This window comes from Camarhynchus parvulus, chromosome 1 (genome assembly GCF_901933205.1).
Source record: "Camarhynchus parvulus chromosome 1, STF_HiC, whole genome shotgun sequence".
Classification (NCBI taxonomy): domain Eukaryota; kingdom Metazoa; phylum Chordata; class Aves; order Passeriformes; family Thraupidae; genus Camarhynchus; species Camarhynchus parvulus.
Genome location: NC_044571.1, coordinates 26568779 through 26588823, shown reverse-complemented (window position 1 = coordinate 26588823; position 20045 = coordinate 26568779). Strand labels below are relative to the sequence as shown.

Sequence of the window (20045 nt, the reverse complement as noted above, 5' to 3'; positions counted from 1 at the left end):
ACAACATTGTCAAGTTGTATTACCTGTTGTGCAGAAGGATCCTGAGATTCCAAAATTCATGACTGGAAGCCAGAAGGCCGCCCCTGAGCTCACAGGAGGCCTGAGTCTGAGGGCATTTGCACTACGGAGCCCAGAGCTCCCAGGACCAGCTTGCAGCCAGGGCTGCCAGAGTTTTCATGAGTTTTTGCTGCACAGCCTGGTGCTTTTCTGCTGAGACCCAGAGTGTGCAGCTCAGATCTCTACAGCTGTGACAAGCTGACTGTGGGCCTGGAGAGATACACTACAGCAAACACTGAAGTGGAGAAGAGAACCAGTTGTTATAGTAGGAAAATAGCAAGGGAGCCAATTTATCTGACCAGCTTCCAATAAAGGGGAGCTCTCCCCTTTCAGTGAAACCCTCCTGAAGAAGGAAGTAATTATGAATAACAGCAAGAATAATCTTCAAACCCACAAACAGAATAATTCAGAAATTATCCAAGCACTCCAGCAAATAAGTACCATTTATTGCAGGTTCTCAAATTCAAAACTGAAAAGGTTTATTTATGTAAGGAGGAATTGCAGGGATGGACAGATGTTAGAATAATAAAGGCAGGCACACGTAAGCCACTCTCCATCCAGACACAAAATCATTTTAATGACTCCTTAAGTATGGTAAGCAATAATCACTTCTATTTGGCACTACAGACCAATTGAAATACTTTATATATAAGGTTTGGGGTTTTTTTTTTCTCTGAGCGTTTTAGCTTATTTACTTTGAAATCCTGGAGAGCTGTCAGGTTTTAAAAGCTAGCAGTAAGAAAATACATTCTTTCTATAGCTTCTATTTGATAGGAAAAAAAATCTCTGTAACCACTGAGAACTATTTTGTTCACAAAATGCAATTAAAATATATTATTGAATGTAAAACTCCTCATAATGAAAAAGTAGAAGGAGCATGCTTAGGAATACATGCCTGCTTTTGACAAGTTTATCAGACTCAGGCTAAGGTCTGGCTTAGCCACAAATGTTTTACTCTATGCAATAGTGTCCACAAGAAATGTTAAACTAGATGTTTCTCACTTCCTAGGTCCTGGACCTGTGTATCCTCTTAGTAAGAAAATTGTCACTGTTGATAAGTCTGTACTCCTCACACGCTTGTTCCGAGCAAAAAGGAAAGCCTTAAACATGCACACTCAGCAACAGAGCAAGTTCATCTCACAACTTGCTACACTTGTCCTTAGCAGGATTTGATTAAGCAGTGGAAGATGGGCGACAAAATTAATGTTAGGAGGAGATTAAAATGATTCCTTGGGATTTCCTTGCTGCTCAGGACAAGGCTGTACCTGTGGTTAGTGTCTTATACAAACCAGCTCTCCTATCCTAAAATGGTAGGTAATAAAAGGACAGTCTCAGTCTAGGTTGCAATCTGGAAATGAAGCTCACAGTTTGATACAGGCACATCCCACTTGTCACAAGGACATCACACCCTGAGACAGGACCTTGTTTCATCACCATTGCTCTATTGTGTCTGAACTTACAAGGGAGTAAGGGCTAAGGGCTACCTTAGGGCTTTGTTGGGCTGATGTCACATTCAGCTGCAGCTGTCAGCCTGACCTGCAGTTGACTGCAGAAGAGGAGCGCTTACTGTCACTGACCACATCAGCTTCATCAAGGCAGTGACTGAACCATCCCACATGGCTACTTATCAAAGCAGGTTGAAAACCAATCCTGGAGCACAGTGTGCTACCTCAGCCATTTTATGGGATGCCCTATACTTTTGCATTCAGTGGATCTTCAGACTTTGATTTTGACCTCCTCTATGCAGTGACAATGACCCAGGATCTGCAGAGTTAAAACACCCTTTCCCCCTTACACACACATGATTGGGATAGGAGGGCTTTATAAGATGGAATGGGCTGCTAAAAAGTGGTTTGTTCTGATGCATGGTTTGGGGACTACTTCTGATAGGAAATAAAAGTAGTTTTTCTCCCTCCAAGCATTAATAAAGCCAGTCTGCCTGTTTTAATGGAGAAGGCTAGAAGTACAAAACAGGGAGATCAGCATGACCTTAAACATGTTTTTGGCTGCTTCTACACTATGAGACACATATTATTGGCCAAGGAAGTTACTGTAGTTATCTATTTTTATCACTGCATTTTAAAAACATGCATAGAACAAGACGCTCCTTTTTAGGAGAATAGCGAATAAACCAAAATAAACAAATTAGTGTGTGGTGTGAGCAAGGGTGGTGGAAACAGGCCGTTAGTGGGTGTTCTGCATGTCAAGACCTATTATTTCATTTCAGTGACCAGACACACAGCTTTTTCATGTCCTGGACATTTGTGATTTATTATCTCCTCAGCACTAATTGAAGATATGTTCTCCTGCCATGATAATTGCCAGTAAATCAAATTCTTTCTGTTTTGAGCAAAGAGAACTGAAACAGGCAGACCAAATGAGCTAGAGATCACTTACAGGTGAGAGATGTCAATCAAAAGGAAACTTGCAGTCAGCAAACAATCTGCTTTCCTAGTTAAGTGTTTGCCTGGCAAGCAGAGCATGCCCCCTGCTCACTCCCTGGCAACCTTTAGAAAAGCAAAAGCCAAGTATAAATGCTATGAATTCTTAACTCTGAATTAGTATACACTGCTCTAAATCACTGAACAACCAGACAAGAATGTTATTAGAAACTACCTACACTTCTAAAAGATACGGGGTTTGGTTTTTTTCCAAAATAGAGGATGGAGCTCTGGGTGGCCCAAGTTTAGACATTCCCAGAACCAGCAGAGCTGTGGAAAACCATGTGGCCAGAAGCCTGAGGCTGGGGTCACCTGCAAGGAATTGTGGTCAGTGGGATGCCAACCACATTCTCATTACAGGAATCAGAAGCATTTCTCAGGCCATGTCTGTGTCTGAGTGTGCGTGCACGCTTTAGAAGAGGAAGGAGTAAATCTTACAGGAAAGGGTGTTGTCACTCTTAAGAAGTTTGTCTGGGTCAGTCTTTTACATGAGATCAGTGAAATATTTTTGCTGTACATTTTCTGGAATCAACAGCAGGATGCCCTAGCAGCAAGATTTAAGGAGCTGCTTAACCTGCTAGTACACTTCACTAAGCTCTCTAGAAATATTAGTGGTACCATTCCCCATACACCTTTTCCTAGCCATGGCAGGAATGGTGATGAAGAACAACTGGCTTCTTGAAAGTTATACCACTGTTTAGCTGTTCGCCATTTCACTTTTCTATTCACTCCCACCAATTGACCACAATAATAAAATAGGAAAAGAAACTAACTCTGGACTTCTCAGGAAGTGAGCCATTTGGATATGGGCACTTTCCAGATCATGTTACTGTCACTGAGATAATAAAAACGCTGCATTCAAACTCCTGATGTTCTTGACCTGTGCTGGATAAATACAGAGATTTGAAGTCTTCTGGATGATACAAATGGATTAATTTAGATATTTCCTATTCCACTTGGAGTCTACAAAAGCCTTCTTAGAGGAAGATGCCAATGTGACAAACACATTCCAGACAGTTATTATACAGCACGGATGGACTAGGAATCATTCCAATCCCAGAGTAAAGTACTGGATACAAACACTGATGACTCAAAATCTCACTGACTGTAGTGATTTTAAATCATCAGAAGCTTGGACAAGCAGGGAGTCACTTCTGGGAGCAAAACAGTGGCATTTCTATCTACCCATGATCTACATGCACGAACATGCTCTCAAACATCTCCCTCACTCCTCTCCAGCACAGCAGAAATGAACACATCATGAGGTGAGTTTGTTTACCTCAGTCTGGTAGGCATCATATAGGAATCCTATTCCACTTGAATAAAACTGGCATCTTTTGTTATACAGAGGTCTGGGCTCCTGTAAAGAGAAAAACAGCCAAAAAAGTGATTGGTTTGGAGGAAGTGGAAGGCACTATGTCCATGTCCCTATGCGGATGTTTACAGATCTGTGGAGCTGAAGCAGTGCAGTCACTTGGGTAAAAGGCTCACACCCCCTGTGTTGGCTTTCTTTCCTGAATGGCTCTCCTCAGGGTTACATTTTCCATCCTCACTCCACCTCTAAGATATGTGAGTATCATCTATTTTTCTCTAAAAGACATCACCTCTGGCATTTAACCACTTGACGTCATTTAACCACACTCGACGTCAAATAGTACTGCTCTGACAATGGTCCAGTCATTCTTTTTTCTGGTGCAGTTTCCTACCTAAGAACCAAGATTTGTTTTGCAGGTTGTTTTCAAGATATTGGACTTTCTTTTTAAAGAACTTCAACAATGTCCATGGTGAAAACAAAGTAAAATAGATAATAGTTTGAGTATTTCACTTATAACACACACTTCAAACCCCAGAATTTAAGCAAAGAATAATTAAGAAATTAAGGCATAAAGAGAAAGCAATTTACATTGTTTGGTTTTGCCTTCTTTTCCATTTATGCAGTTGCAAAAGATGCATTCACTGTTCATATTTCATATTTTGCTTGTAACAGTTCCCACAAACTGATATAAAGGAAGAACACAATGAAATATCCTTGGCCAGAAGGAAAATGCGTGCTTCTGACCTTGGCAAACAGCCACTTTGAAGCCTGGAGGGTGCATACCTCAGTCAGTTTCAGGACTAGACCATATTTGTTTTCGGAGGATTTGACATCTTGAGTCCTCTGTGATCCAATGTCTATTCCAAAGCAGTCTTGGAATTACTTATGTTTGCAAAAAAAAAAAACAAACCAAAAACAAAACAAAACAAAACAAAACAAAACAAAACAAAACAAAACAAAACAAAAAAAAAAAAAAAAAAAAAAAAAACCCAACTTTTTCAACTTATCTAGTCCTGATCTGTGCCTTCAAAAGCATGAAGAGCTGGGAGCATTTGTCGATCTGTTGGAAGGTAGGAGGGCTCTGCAGAGGGACCTGGAATAGTTGGATGGATGGGCAGAGTCCAATAAGATGAAGTTTAATAAATCCAAGTGCCAAGTCCTGCATTTTGGCCACAATAACCCTCTACAGCGTTATAGGCTGGGGATGGTGTGGCTGGTCAGTGCCCAGGTGGAAAAGGACCTGGTGGTACTGACAGCTAGCTGAACATGAGCCAGCAGCGGCCTGGTGGCCAAGAAGGCCAATGGCATCCTGGCCTGTATCAGGAATAGAGTGGCCAGCAGGAGCAGGGAGGTCATTCTTCCCCTGTACTTGGCACTGGTGAGGCAGCACCTTGAGTGCTGTGTCCAGTTCTGGGCCCCTCAGTTTGGGAAGGACATTGAGACACTTGGGTGTGTCCAGAGGAGGCAACAAGGCTGGTGAGGGGCTTGGAACACAAACACTGTGAAGAACCACTGAGGGAGCTGGGGGTGTTTAGCCTGGAGAAAAGGAGACTCAGGGATAACCTTATCACTCTCTAGAACTGAAAGGTGGCTGTAGTCAGGTGGGGGTTGATCTCTTTTTCCAAGCAGCAGCTGACAGAACAGAGGACACAGCCTTAAGCTGCACCAAGGGAAATACAGGTTGGCTATTAGGAAAAAGATTTTATGGAAAGACTGATAAAGTACTGGAATTGTGTGTCCAGAGGTGCTGGAATCATGATCCCTGGATGTCTTTAAAAGAAGACTGGATGTGGCACTCGGTGCCATGGTCTGGTTGAGGTGTTAAGGCATGGGTTGGGCTTGGTGATCTTGAAGGTCTCTTCCAACCTAGTGATTCTGTGATTCTGTGATCCTGTGGAAGCACTCAAGTGCTCATTGCTCCTCAGTAAGTCAGTCAGACCAGATCCAAGACAGAAGATGCAAATCCACTATCTGCCATCCCCTCTTTCCATGCCAACTTACAAGCAAAGGACTATTTAAGTTGTTAGCAGAAATCTTCACTGATTAACTTACACTGCATTTTAAAGCTTTAAAATCCATCCAGGAATAACCCAGATTTTGCATAAAGATCTGCACTACTTCAGCTCACAAGCAGAGTATTCTCTGCTTGTTGGATAATGAAGTGTGAACTGTATAAATCTGCTGATCTAAAATACATAATTAGTTAAAATGCAGAGCTAGGCAGGAATGCAGAGAGATCAATGAATAAAGCTTTTCTATCAGCTTGTTTGCCTTTCTGATTACTCCAGCAAACTTAAGCAAGTTTGGACACCAACTCTCAAGGGTTAGAGAAAGGTTAGCTTCCTTCATCCAAAAATATTTATTTATACTATACAAGTGTAAGGAAAAAAAGCTTCAGTAACTCTTCTTGTCTAGAGGAAGAGCAAATACCACACGAACAGCATGCCGTGTCTTGAACTAGGTCAACATTCTTCCACAGTCCTGGGAAAGCATTAGCCTTTAGCCATGACTTCCAGGGACAGATCTGGTTGGGAGGTCTAAGAGGATTGCAGGTCCTTTGCCAGAACAAGGAGCTGACAAGGAGAGGACCTCTGCTGGACTTCATAGTTACAAACAAGGAAAGATTGCTCAGGGATGTGAAGGTCAAGGGTAGCCTTGCCTCTAATGTTATGCTGGAATTCAGAATCTGGAGAGGATGGAGCAGGATTCCAACTCTGGACTTGAAGAAAGGAGACTTCGGCTTATTCAGTGATATGTTTGGAAGACATGGGATACAATCCTGGAAAGCAACGAGCCCCAGGAAAGTGGGTTGATATTCAAGGTTCATCTCCTCCAAATTGAGAAACAGTTAATCCCATCTAGCAGGAATTCAAGCAAAGGCAGCATGAGGCCTGTGTGGATAAATAAGGAGTTCCAGATGTAACTCGGACATGAAAAGAAGTCTACAAGAAGAGCAGTGAAGGGGAAATCACCAGGGAAGAAAAGAGAAAAATTATATGAGTATGCATGGATGGGGTTAGGAAAGCCAAAACTCTCTTGGAATTCAGTCCAGCAAGGGTTGCAAAGGGCAGGAAAAAGGGCTTCTATTGGGTGTATTAGCAGCAAAAGAGAAATCAGGAAAATATGTGCACATTACTGAATGAGGCAGGCAACACGGTACAAAGACATGGTAAAGATCAAAGTATTCAGTGCCTTCTTTGCCTTGGTGGCGACCTGTGGAGTGGAGACCTGCAGGAAAATCTAGTACAAGAAAGAATTACCCTTGCTAAAAGGGGATCAGTTTAGAGAACATTTAAGCAGACTTGAGATACACCCTGTCTTCAAGGATGACAAGAAAGACAATCAAGGGAGCTACACACTGATGGGAAGGGATGGAGCAAATAATCTTGGAAACAATTTCCAAACATCTCAAGGACATGAAGGTGATTTGGAGTAGTCAGCATGGATTCACAAAGGGAGAGTCATGTCTAAATCACCTATTGACCTTCTACAAGGATATGACTGGCTTGGTGGATGAGTGGAGCTTCTTGCTCACCTGCTTCTGGATCTTTATCTTCACCAATCCCTCTGGCAGTCTCTCACTCTCACAAACAAGCTGATGAAATAAGGGCTAAATAACTGGAGAGTGAGCTGGACTGAAAGCTGGCAGAACTGCTGAGGTCGTAGTGCTGGGAGCAGTGACATGAAGTCCACCTGGAGGTGACTTAATAGTTGTCTACTCCAGGGGTTAATGCTAGGATAATACTGCATAGCATCTCAATTACTGAACTGGGTGATGGGTAGAGTGCAGCCTCTGCTAGCTGGCAGAAGATACAAAACTGGGATGAGTGGCTGAAACACCACAGGACAGTGTCATTACTCAGAGAGACCTGGGCTGGAGAAATGGCCCACAGGAACCTCAAGTTCAGTACAGGAAAATGTCAAATTCTGCACCTGGGGAGGAATAATCCCATGCACCAGAAAAGAGTGAGGCCTGACTGTCTGGAAAGCAGCTTTACAGAGGGTCCTGGTGGGCAGCAAGCTAAACATGAGCCAGCAATGTGTCCTTGTGGCACGAAAAGCCAGCAGTATTCATGACTGCATTACAAAGAGCACCACCAGCAGGCATGGGAAGGTGATCCTTCTTCTTAACACTGGTGAGACATTTGGAATACTGGGTAAAGTGCTGGGCTCTGCAGTATGAGAGACACCACAGACATGGTCTGTGAATTAACAGACTGGAATATCTGTCCCAAGAGAAGCAGAGCTGGGACTATCCAGCCTAGACAACAGAAGGTTCCCGTGTACCTTATCAATATGGATCAATACTTGATGGGGAAGTGAAGAAGATGGAGACACATTTCTCTCAGTAATGTCCAGAAAAATGACAAGATGCAGTGGGCACAAACTGAAATATGGGAAATTCCATTTAAACATAAGAAGTAACCTTTTTTATTCTATGGGTGATTAAATACTGTAACAGGTTTCCCAGAGTGGTTGTGGAGTCTCCATCCTTGCAGATACTCAAACTGGACACAATTCTGAGCCACCTGTGCTAGCTGACACTGCTCTAAGCACAGGTGGTTGGATTAGAAATCTCCAGAGGTGCTGCCCAGTCTCAGCAACTCTGATTTTGTGAAGAGGGTCAGAGTCTATGTCAGGCTATGAGCAGACTAACAAGTTCTCTCAAAGTCTCATAGGTTAGGAGTTCAGCATCTGGAAACAGATGCTCCCTGGCCTTACCTTCAGGGCATTCACATCTTACTGCAGGTTGCTGATGATTGACTCCACCGCATCACCCCATGAGGCTGAGTCTCACCCTGAATGCTAAGATACTCCCCTCAGACACCTCTATATGTTCTTAAAGGCAGTGAAAGAGCTGTCTAATCTGCCTTCATCAAGTACAGGAAGATCCTCAGTTTTGGCCCTGATCTCTTGGCTTACACAGTTTTTCTACCTCTTACACTTTCTTCCTCTTAAAAAATAAATTTGTCCTTTTATTGGTTTGGTCTTCAATGGAGAAGACAAGCACACTTTTCATCCAAGTGTGCTTGTGACTGGAAGCAGAGCTGTTCTCTGAGGAAAGAGGTAATTGATTAATCCATACCAGCTATTATGGATTGATATTGCTGGGCAGCAAAGAGGTCAGAGCTGTGAATTGGAAGTGACCACAGTGAATACAGTTATTACATTTGCATGCACAATCATGGCAAACAAGTACCCTTCTTCATGCACCTAATTTTGAACAGCAAGCCGGCTGCACTAGTATAGCCAGTCTTCTGCATTCAGTCCATTCTCTAAATGCATCCCTACGTGCAATGAAATAAATGAGTGATGATCAAGAGTACAAAAATAACAAAGATTAGATAACATTGGCCTTGTCCAGACACCTACAGAATTTAACACCTAAAGCTTTTAAGTAAAGGTACACTGGGGATGCCAAAATGGTGCATTGGTAAAAGCTTCCATTTTCATGTTACAGAGGTCTGTTGGTCTACTAAGGTGTTTATATGAATAAGGCACCACATAGATATTAAAAAGTGCTTAAAAGTTATCCAACAGTATGTCACACCACATAAGCACCCACTGGACTTTATAGGAGTGTCTATTACCAAAGGCAAAGGAGACATACTTCAAAGCTATAAAACTGTTCCTGACAGATTGGACTTAAAATACCTCACATTGCTCACAACAGATTGTGTATGAATATAGTATATACCTACCAGTCCTTGATTCTTCTTGATTCTACTGCTTATAGAAATAGTGGTTGAGATAGAGCTGCTTTTAAATACTACATTTGTGTGTGTATGTATGTGTGTGTATATATATATATATATATATATTTCATCTATTAAGAGTAACTCTAAAGTATATAACAATATAACAACAATATTCTTTTTAACTAATTTAGTATCATTTGATACCCAAGAACTTCCTCAACCAATATTACTGAGACAGAGCTATGCAATACCTCCCACTAATGTATAATATTAATATATGATACATAATGTATTCCCTTTCTCTGCTTCTTTGAGTAAGTCCCTGTAAGTGGAAATGGGCAGGTGGGAAAGTTCTGTTGTTTAAAGCTCTGCTGATACTCTCAGAGGACAAAATATGTAGGCTGGTAAAGAAGGAAGAATTCTCTATAAAAATGTTGTTGTATTCTTGGGTTTGTTTATTTATTGGTGCAAAAGAAAAATGAACAGGTTTTATTCAATCCTTCTGAGCACTGGAAAAGATGGTTTCTTAGCTAACTACATTTGAATGTGTTTGTGTATACCAAGCAGGTACAGTCAGAATGTCACAAAGCTAAGTTTAGAAAATTTTCAGATGTGTCAGAAAATCCCCCAAAAGCCAGGACACCCAATACTTCCCTTTAATTTCAGACAAATCAGAACTGCTCATCCTTGAATCCTGAAGGCAAATTGTAGCTTTGAAGGCAAATTATAGCTTTCCCTCTTCTTGAATTTTTTATTTCAATAGTTTTCTAGTATGTGTATTAAAACTTGAGAGTGACAGACAGACAGACAAGAGGAAAGGTTTTCTGCCAAGTAAGAGAAGATATGGTCCAAATATAGAGGGCTTTGGTTTGGCTGATTGCTTTATTTTAAGAGCATACAATAGAAACCCCACATTGTCTTTGATGGTGGGAGCATTACAGTACATTTTTTGTGTAAGAAAAGTATTCTTTTAACAGGATCTTTGGTGGATTTGATAAAATGCCTGTGGGGAGGTTGAAGGGCTCTAGGCTGAGGTATTGAAAGAAGCTTTTTCTATGCCAGTTTTTGTTTCCTTGGAGAACAGATATATTTTGGATAACATAGGGAAAATTCCACCTCCTTTATGTGTAAGCTCACTTTCAGAAAATGGAGGTATAGCTTAAACTGTATTGACTGAAATGTATGCCATACTTTACAAAACATGTTAGTAATTTGTTGAAATAATTATGCAGTGAGAGCTAATTTTTTCCAATTTCAGTATTTATTTAGTCTTAGCTTCCATAGCTGTATCAAGAGAGGTGTAGATTGATCAGTGCCAGGGAATGTTCCCAGGGCTGAAACTCAAGCATCAAGCCTATTAAATTGTTAGAACTGTGCTGGTGATGGCTTTGGCCTGGGCAAACTATCGCTCTTCCAAAATATTTTCTGGGCATGGTTTGTAAATTAGTACGGGCCAAGAACCATTCCCAGTAAGTAATTTGGACATTGCCATTTACATTCCAAGAGACTTTGAGAGTGAGGACATGGGTTTCACCATGCCAGTTGGCCTGTGGAGCAAGGAACCATCCTGGTCACATGAAAGAGATGAATATAGATAAAATTGAGGAGTCCAAAACCAGAATAATGTTTTCAGTGTCTCATTAGTGTCAAGTTTTAATTCTCTATTTTCAGTTGTTTTCATCTACAGCAAAGCTAGCAATGAATAGGAGAGGGATAGCTGCCAAGATGTTTCAAGTTTAATCCTAAAAACAAACTGAAACACCACCCTTCAGTGCCAGCTCAGCCTTGTGCCAACAGCTGGGTGTTCTGGAGATTATCATTCCCTTCAAGATCACACTCTCTCCTAACTTTCTCAAAACAGGCATGCAAATATGAACAAATAGAAGTTATTAGTAATTAGCTTTGATGCTTCTCTGGGGGGCTAGATGGAGCACAGGTATCTGTGTCTGCCCCACACCGGCTGACAGCACATGGGAGCATACAAACCTGAGAGCTTTCAGACCAAAGATAAAGAAGCTCCTAAAAGAAGCGGCCAACATATTAGGAGCCTGGGAAAGCAGGCAGACAGGATCACTGTCTGGGGGCCCAAGCTAAAGTTGGTTGGATCCTACCCTGTACAAACAATGAGAGGAAATGCTACAGGTCTTTTGTAATTCCTGTCTCCCTCTGACCAAGGGCTATTTCTCCATCTTTTTCAACAGCATTCCCAATGAGAAGGGTTTCTCCTGAGGAAGACTGCTAGAAAATCCTAGGGGTTCACAGGACTGATTACTACAAAAATTGCTTTCAATCACAAACAAATGAAACATGTCAATTTAAAAAAATTTATGAACAGTTTCCATATTGGTTCTGGCCAGTTTGGTGTTAGGAACTTCTGAGTCCAAGGCCAGTATCATCAACACTGCAGTGAGGGGGCGTCAGCTTTGCAGAACAAAACATTTTAAAGTTCAGTTTGCTCCCCAGCCTCATGACTCCCACATAGAGCACATGACCATTCCCCTCTAGAATCAGAAACAAGGGTGGGTTTTTTTGAAAAGTGTTTTGGGCTTTTATTCACTGGCAGATAAACCTACAATTCAGTTTTCAGTTTGTAATTTCTGAAGCAGAAATGGCTTTCATTTCAGAAAACAATTTATCTTGCAGTATTTCACTGTTATATGGAAAAAGAAGAAACAATACCCCCTGAAATCTCCAAGTCCATATTTCCAATTATTGAACCCACATCAACTAATTAAAATAACAATTTTAAAACTGCTAGTTTCCTAAAGACCTGTATCTTCTCTTGTGTTGTTAAAGAATCTTTAACTATCTGGTAGTCCAACAGAATGCCTTACTCATAACTCATGAGATATAAAATTTTTGTATACATATACTTACATACTGTTTGTCTTGTAAACTATTTGTTTACATACAGATATTAAGACAGTATTCCTCACATGCCTCATTAAAATTTATTTCTGTAACTAATACCATTATTTTCAAACCTTTCTATTTCAGACAGTAGCTGGACAGAGAGGAAGAGAGAGGTCACTGTTCATTGTATGCCAGGAACCTCTGGGCAGGACAGACCATGTGCTCCCACAGGAAATATTGCCTCCTTGGACAGGCCAGTGTCCATCCTCCACCACCACCATGGGGCTCAGTGGGCTTCTCTTCCCTCCCTTCAATAGCTGGGACAGCTCTTATGGGAGTGCCAGGCATCAGTTCCTGCCCTCTGCCAGGATGTGCTCTTTCAGTCAGTGCCAGGGATTCTAAAGAGGCTGCCACTGCATCTCCACCTCTCTTATTCACAAAGAAATGCAACCCACATAATAAATTGGCTGTAAGCATTTGGCTGGCAGCTATCTGGAATGCTGTGGTTGCTATAAAACCTCAGGTTTAAAAACCACTGTGACCCTGAAAGGAAGTCCAGGTGCTAGAAAATAAAGCCATGGGCATTATGGAGAGATGATTGAAAGACAGAAACTGTAACAAAAACAAACAACAGGTTTTTTTTTTAATTAAGGAAGTTGGGAAAATACAGTTATGATCAGAAAATTAAAGGTACTACTGGATTTGGCAGTGTTAAGTTTACATTGAATTTGATCATCTTAAAGGTCTTTTCCAACCTAAATAATTCTACAATTCTATGATAATCCCTTCCTATTTCACCTTTTGACCATGCACTAAGTTCTTTTCTGGAATTATTAACATAGCCGCCAAGGTCATAATCAGCTTTTGAATCCAAATGTGTCAGTTCAGTTTCACTTCATGAAGTGGGCCTTTCCATTTCTTCATTTCAGCCGTTTTCCTCCTCTGTGATACCAGTGATTGTTCCCTACTTTTTCTGATGTTTTGCTCTCTTGATACCATCATGGTGACTACTGACATGGGAAGTCCTAGGCTGTCAGGGTATGCACAGTGCATGCTGGGTGGGATTTGGAAGGGAGAATGCTAAAAAGTGAGCCATTTCTGGACTCCCACAGCCCTGTGTGGGTGCAGCAGCCCAGCTCTAAAGTCATGCCACTGCAAAGGGCTGCAATGGACCCGACGGGCAGGAATAGAATGTTTTCAATTTTTTTGCTTTTTTTTTTCAAAATGTATACAATAATTAGGAAAGTATATTAAGAAACTTTAAGCCCTAGAGTTAGGTTTTCAAGTGTTCTTTTTATCTAAGCTGCAGACATAGCTAGTGTGTGTTAATTCAGTTTCTACACATATTGCCCATGCCTTAGGAGTCAAGGGCACCCAAATGTACAGTTGATCAAAGGCTTCAAAGTGAGGCAGAGTGAGACAGAGACATGCTTCTGTCCATGCCATACTGCTACTGTAACTACAGCACTTCAGTGATCCCCTGGTGCAAATAATACATCCCCAGTGTTGTTTAAGCACTTCAGAGGCAGCCGCCAGGGTATCTGGTTACATTCTTTGGGTGAGGTCACGCCATGAGAGTAATTCCACTGCAGACTGCAGACAGCACTAACCCTTCTTGCGCTTCTACATCTGCCTTGCATGAATTTAAGAGCTAATCTTCCAGAAATGCTGCACTCCAGCCTAGAGACCCTGCCTATTTCGTCTGCTATGCTGAAACAACCCAACTTCAGTGCTGAAAATAGGAAAAGCAGCTGGTGGGGCTTAAAACTTTACTGTCACAAGCCAGATTAACTTCACATTTCCAGGGGTTCTTTTTAGAATTTCTATTTAATCTGAAAGACTGGATCCTACCGAATCCTCTTCTCTTAACATTTGGTAGCAGCACATATTCATTTCAGGTCTTTCAAACCAGTAAATATTCAGAATACCTGTAAACTGTCATGGCTGAAAACCACACAAATACTCTTCTGTCTCATTTTATATTTCCTCACTGATTTTTTTTTTAATAATTTGCAGTGGTAGCCTTAGTCTTACTCTTCTTTATTTTGGTGAGATTTGTGCTCTTGTAGCACTGCTACAGTCAAATGAAAAGCCTCCAGATGCTGGAGCTGCCCCATTGTCGGACAATGGGCACAGACAGAATACATCGTGATGTAGACTGATAGGTCTGTTCTCAGATGGATACAGATCTATAAGGAGAGGTTAAGACCTCTTCAAACAGGTGATTTTCTCTCGGTGACTTCTGGCCCCACTCTCCGCGGCACAAAGGTGGGAGGAAAGGCCTGTCAGCCTTCACAAGCAGATGGAGTGCAGAGGAAGAGGCAAAAGAAATGGGAGCTGACTCCCCTGAACATTCCCAAGGAGGTTCAGTGCCTGTAAGGCCTTCGGCTGAGCAGGCTTAGGTGGTGGCAGGAAGGAAAGACGTGTGTGCAGAGCTGCTGAGTGACACGGTGTCTGTCTGTCTGGGGGCTGCTGCTCTGGCTGCTCTGCAGATAAGGCTAGCCAAGGCTCCAGTGAGGAAGCCTATTCCTGCCTCAATACAGCAAATGCAAGCCTGGCTCAGGAATAGGTCTGCTTTTCTTTAGTCAAGTCTTTTTAGCCAGTGTCTCTCAGGATGAAGCTATAGACCTTCCCATAACACCTGCAATAGCTATGCTGTGTAGTTAAAAACAGCCTTGCCACTGGCTTTTCTAATGATGCAATTAGCTGATACTATTCAAGGCTGTAATTTTAGTTATTGCTTGATGCAGTTAGGTATTTAATTGCTTATTATAGTTGATTACTTCCATTGATTACATTACTTTGATTATAGGGTTTGTTATATGAACTGATTGCTCTGTCTTGATTGTAATGATGTTGTGCCATGTGAGTAATTAACGTTTCCACAAGAATGCAAGAACTGTTTATTCTGTTTCTGGTAATGTGACTCAAATACATGAAAAACTGCTCCATATCCTTCCTATAGCCTTAATGCTATCAGAATATGTAAGAAATCACTGAACCACAGAATATTCTGAGTTGGAAGGGACCCACAAGGATCATCAAGTCCAACACTTAAGTGAATGGAATGATCCCACACAGGGATCAAACCTGCAACCTTGGCATTATGAGCACCATGCTTTAACCAACTGCACTAATCTCATATAAATCCCTAAGTATACGCCAAGAAGTGCCTTTTTGGAAGACCTTAGCCTTTAGGCATCTGAAATACTGAATATCCTGCTGACTGAAATGTACAGGGGTTTAATTTATAATGCTTTTTGGAATTTGTTTTAGAGCAAAGGGAAGGAAAAGAGGCTGCACTAAATGCACCTATTTGAGCAATATATAAATATATTGAATACCTACATCTACAAATAAAATGCTGGAGGCTTAATAAACATTGCAGTGTTGGTTTTAATTTTCAGGGCATGGCGCAACATATCCCTGTTATAATCTAATAAATGTAATAACAACTTTATGCATAACATTTTTAGCTATTGAGCAGAAAACAGCCAGAAAGCAGGTGTTTATGCCCAGCAATTTGCCATGAAAGGTCCCTGTCATTCCTGTAGCAGGGAGACCCCCACTGCCACACGTCAGCCAGGCTGACAGGCCTCAACAAATGGGAGGAACTGCAGGACTGGGACCCAAAATGTAAGAGAAGAAAAAAGTCCATGAGAGAAACCTCAAGAGGAATGAAAAGACATGAGTCTTAAAAGTAAAATAGTCTAAACAATTAGTGAAATGGTTCATGAATGCCTGGACTGCTCAGGTACAATTAGCTTTTCCCCATCTCTCTCTCAAAATGACTGCTCAGGTACAATTAGCTTTTCCCTATCTCTCTCTCAAAATGACTGGCTTGTCATTTTGAAGTTCACATGCATTTCAGAAGATTTTAGAAATGTTGAAATACATGGCACTCAGTGCTCCAGAAAAGAAGTCGCTGGATATACTGATGGCTGGGAATGTGGAGAGAACTGTGCTGAGCCATACAAGAAAACTCTAGGCAGATTGGGTAAAAAAAAATGTCTTAAGTATTTTACCTTCTTGGAATTCATCATGAAAGACTAAATAAATATATTACAAGTGTGAGGTTCTGTAATGTAGCAGCAGTGATGCAACGCATTTTATTAAGCTCTTAACAGAGGCATAAATAATCATAAATCAAAACTTTGTTGAGTACCTGGGAACATACTTTCCATGGACATTATATGAAATTGAATAATCATCCACCCACAGAGAGAGAAATCCCTGCTCTATGATATGATTATTCATACTAATCGTGGTTTCTTCTTAAAGGTGAAGCAAATAAAACCTTTTGCTAGGGCATATTGCAGCATACTGAAACACCCTTAATTACACCCTTAATTTTTACTCTAGTAGAATTTAAGGACTTCAGATCCATGTGAATAAACAGTGCCTTCACTTTTTTCTTTTTTTTCTTTTTTAACTCCACTAGTTTCTGCACTGGGCAACTGAAAACAATGTTTTTCCTTTGAGAAATTATGAAAAAACTATGAAATATTTTTGCTTCAATCTGAAGTCTGCAGGTGGTTATTTTCACTCCCTCTATATGTCTGTTTAGAAGCTTTGAAATTTTTTCATAGAAAAGAAACATCTGTTGTTAGTCTAGAAAATTTCTAAGAATAGGAAACAATAAAGGAAATTATCTTCTGCTGGCAGCCCATCAGAGTGAGGTAGATTATGCTTTTCAGAACAGACTGCAAGCCCTTTGCCACAGTCACCCACCTTTCTGAGGATTAAAGTGTAATTAACTTGCTTTGCACACTTTGCATAAATTCCATCATGGTCCATGCTTTGCAAAGTAAGGAAGTAAAGATGGAAGTAGACAATTAATCTCCCCTGACCCAAGCTGCTGTTCTGCATTGCTGAACAAGTTCTGCTGTCTCTGCCACTCACCTGATTTTTGGATGTATAGAAGCCACATAGATGCAGAAGGCAATATCTATGTACAAATGCAGAAGGCTATAATCTGTAAGAACTAAAATACTAGCGTGATTTTAAATTTGGATCAAATCCTTCTCACTTTCTCATACTATTTCTTGCATTAATAATACGATTATTAATATCAGTAAAATGTGTAGAATTTCCCTATCCTATTTCCTTATTTCTGGAGCTGATTTACCATATACTCAGTGGAATTCATGCCTATCTAAGTACACTAGAAGCAAAGCTAAAAGAAAATAATTAAATTTTCAGAGTCAAGGAGATTGGAAATGCCAGATTTGCTACGACCCCAATGCACTAAAAATTCTGCCCAGTTGTACACTGACATTGGGGTCTCTGTGCAACAGGATCATGCAATTAAATGGCAGTGGCATTTAACTATTATCTTTCAAATATTCAAATGCATTAGCATTTTCCCACAATACAAACTCCCATTTTACAATAAAAGAACAGTCTTCCTCCCTCTGTATTGCATGTAATTGTAGAAAGATGGTCTTACTGCATCTTCACAGAACTCTTCCCCCAAAGCTGCCTTGCTGCAGTTTGAATGACCAAAGCAATGACATTAATGAGAGATCTCAGTTTGGGCTGTTATATCTCAAAGAGGGAAGCCAATGGACCAGTGTTTATGCCAAGGGGCTTTGGAATCTTGGACCAATCCTTGGTTTTGTCAGCAGTGAAGGCATTTGTTCTACAGTGGGGCAGATGGGAAAGGAACTTGAACCCCTCTTTTCCCTTCTTATCAACAAGTGAATTCCTCTTTGGTATCCAAACACAGTGTGTGTCCTGTCTAATGGTTGAGACATTTCTGTTTGGTTGGCATAATACCAGCCCTTTTCCCTCAGGAGAACAAGTCACAGCAGGAAAGGAAAAAAAAGGATTTTAAAGAATTTGCAATTTGGCTAAACCTGAAAGGAATTTCAGGGATTAAAAAAAAAAAAAGCACTGTACAAACCAGGAGCTTTGTCCCTGCCAGTGTGAGAGGCTCTTCAAACTTGAGGGGGAATCATAAGAGGTTCTCCAAAAAAAAAGTGGTTGCCATTATTTTTCTTAATGCAAAATAACTGGCAACCATAATGCATACTACCAGCTCTGGAAACACAGGAATATCAGATTGCAGATTTGTGGGTACAAAAACCCTGCATCTGTGTCCTAGACCAGAAGACATTAGCATAGAAGATGGCAGTTTTGCTGACAAATCCCTGGATGCGTCCAATATATTCAATATATATGTACTCATACATATTTTTTACATATTGAATGTATTCATCATTGGGTTGTCTTGTATGTTATCCAGTATGTGAGGAATAGTGGTTTTAGTAGAGATAGTTTTTAAGTTATGTTCATGTTAAAGACTGCATTTCCTCTGTTGATTTGAAGACCAGCAAACATAGATAAGAAATATTGATGAATGGTTTTCAAGTGTTTTTAATCTATCAAATCCTAAACATTTTCCAGCAGAGAACAGGTCTTGGCGCCACACAGACAGGTTTTACAAGTGGTAATAGAGTTTTTACCTGACTGTAAAAATAGTTCCCAGAAGCCTTCCTTGAAGAGCCTGCTCTAGAATGACCTCCTGAATAACAAAGCCTAAATAATTTCATCCCAAGACATATGCTTCAAGTTCATAACCTCTGGATATGCTTCATAAGATTACACAAAAAGAAGCTTGGAATTCAGGTATTTAAGTGATGGAGAATTATCCATAACCTTGACAAAGCTGCTTCCATAATTCATTATTGTCAAAACCATGTCTGCTCCATGGTTTGAATCTCTTTAGCATTGGCTTAAACTCACTGCATTTCTTTTGGTTTTGTGTGAGAGACTAAAAGTCCTCTGCTATCAGATAACCTTTGACTACACAGATAACTTAGAAAGGCCATGATCAATTTACCTGTCAACCTTTTCTATGTTAAATAAAACAAATCATTCTTCTGAGTACTTTTTCTAAAAGTTACCATTTCAGATTTCAGATTTTTCTTCTCAAAACTCCTTCCAAGTCAATTGGGTCTTTGGCAAAGCACCAAGAAAAACCAGAGCTGGAATCAGTAATCTAGCAGTGGTCCCACAGACTATTCCTATGTTGCCAAATAAAAGCCAGAGACCAAACTCCACACAGTCACACCACTTTGCTCACACCTTAGCACAGCTTAACACAGCTGAGCATTATATGTCTAGTTCAGATCTTGCTTCAAAATAGCTTGTGAGGGAGGTCTGAAACTCTTCTGTGATGTCAGTACCTTCTCTTCTACTAGATGTCCTTCTGACTTCCGTTGTGAGGCTTTTGGCTTATGTACCTCTAATTTACCTTTCACAGGACTGGGCACTCCTATGCTATAATGTGCTTCATAGGGAAAACACATCTGAGTGACAGGAACAAAAATGATAGTACAACAGGCACCAAGCTCTTCAGGCCCTCCAGGAAAATTCTTTTTCAAAGTATTTGCCCTTTGATTTAAAGTATAGTCAACTGCATTTGGATGTGTGAATGGGGTTGTCTTGCAGCACAAAAGAGAACTCTTGGCAGACGGGCTTAAGGTGGTTGCAAGAATCCTCCTCTGCTCCAATCCTTGAACTAAGTTCATAAAAAATAACTAATCCCACCCTGTAAATGGCTGGTACTCTAGGAATGCAAACTGTGCTTCAGTGTCAGATGCAAGGTCTAATTAATACTGTGGGATAGTTGACCATTGGCATCGAAATATACTGATTGCAAACTTAAGCACTCTG

The 20045-nt window shown here is 40.7% G+C and overlaps 1 protein-coding gene across 1 annotated transcript in view; it reads right to left on the bottom strand.

The window, feature by feature from the left end:
• The window catches only part of TMEM255B (transmembrane protein 255B), a 68486-nt gene that overhangs the window by 13320 nt on the left and 35121 nt on the right, over positions 1–20045 (bottom strand). The window contains exon 5 of the mRNA XM_030953880.1: positions 3778–3858. Within this exon, the coding sequence (XP_030809740.1) occupies positions 3778–3858 (81 nt within the window). The remainder of the gene's footprint in view (positions 1–3777; positions 3859–20045) is intronic.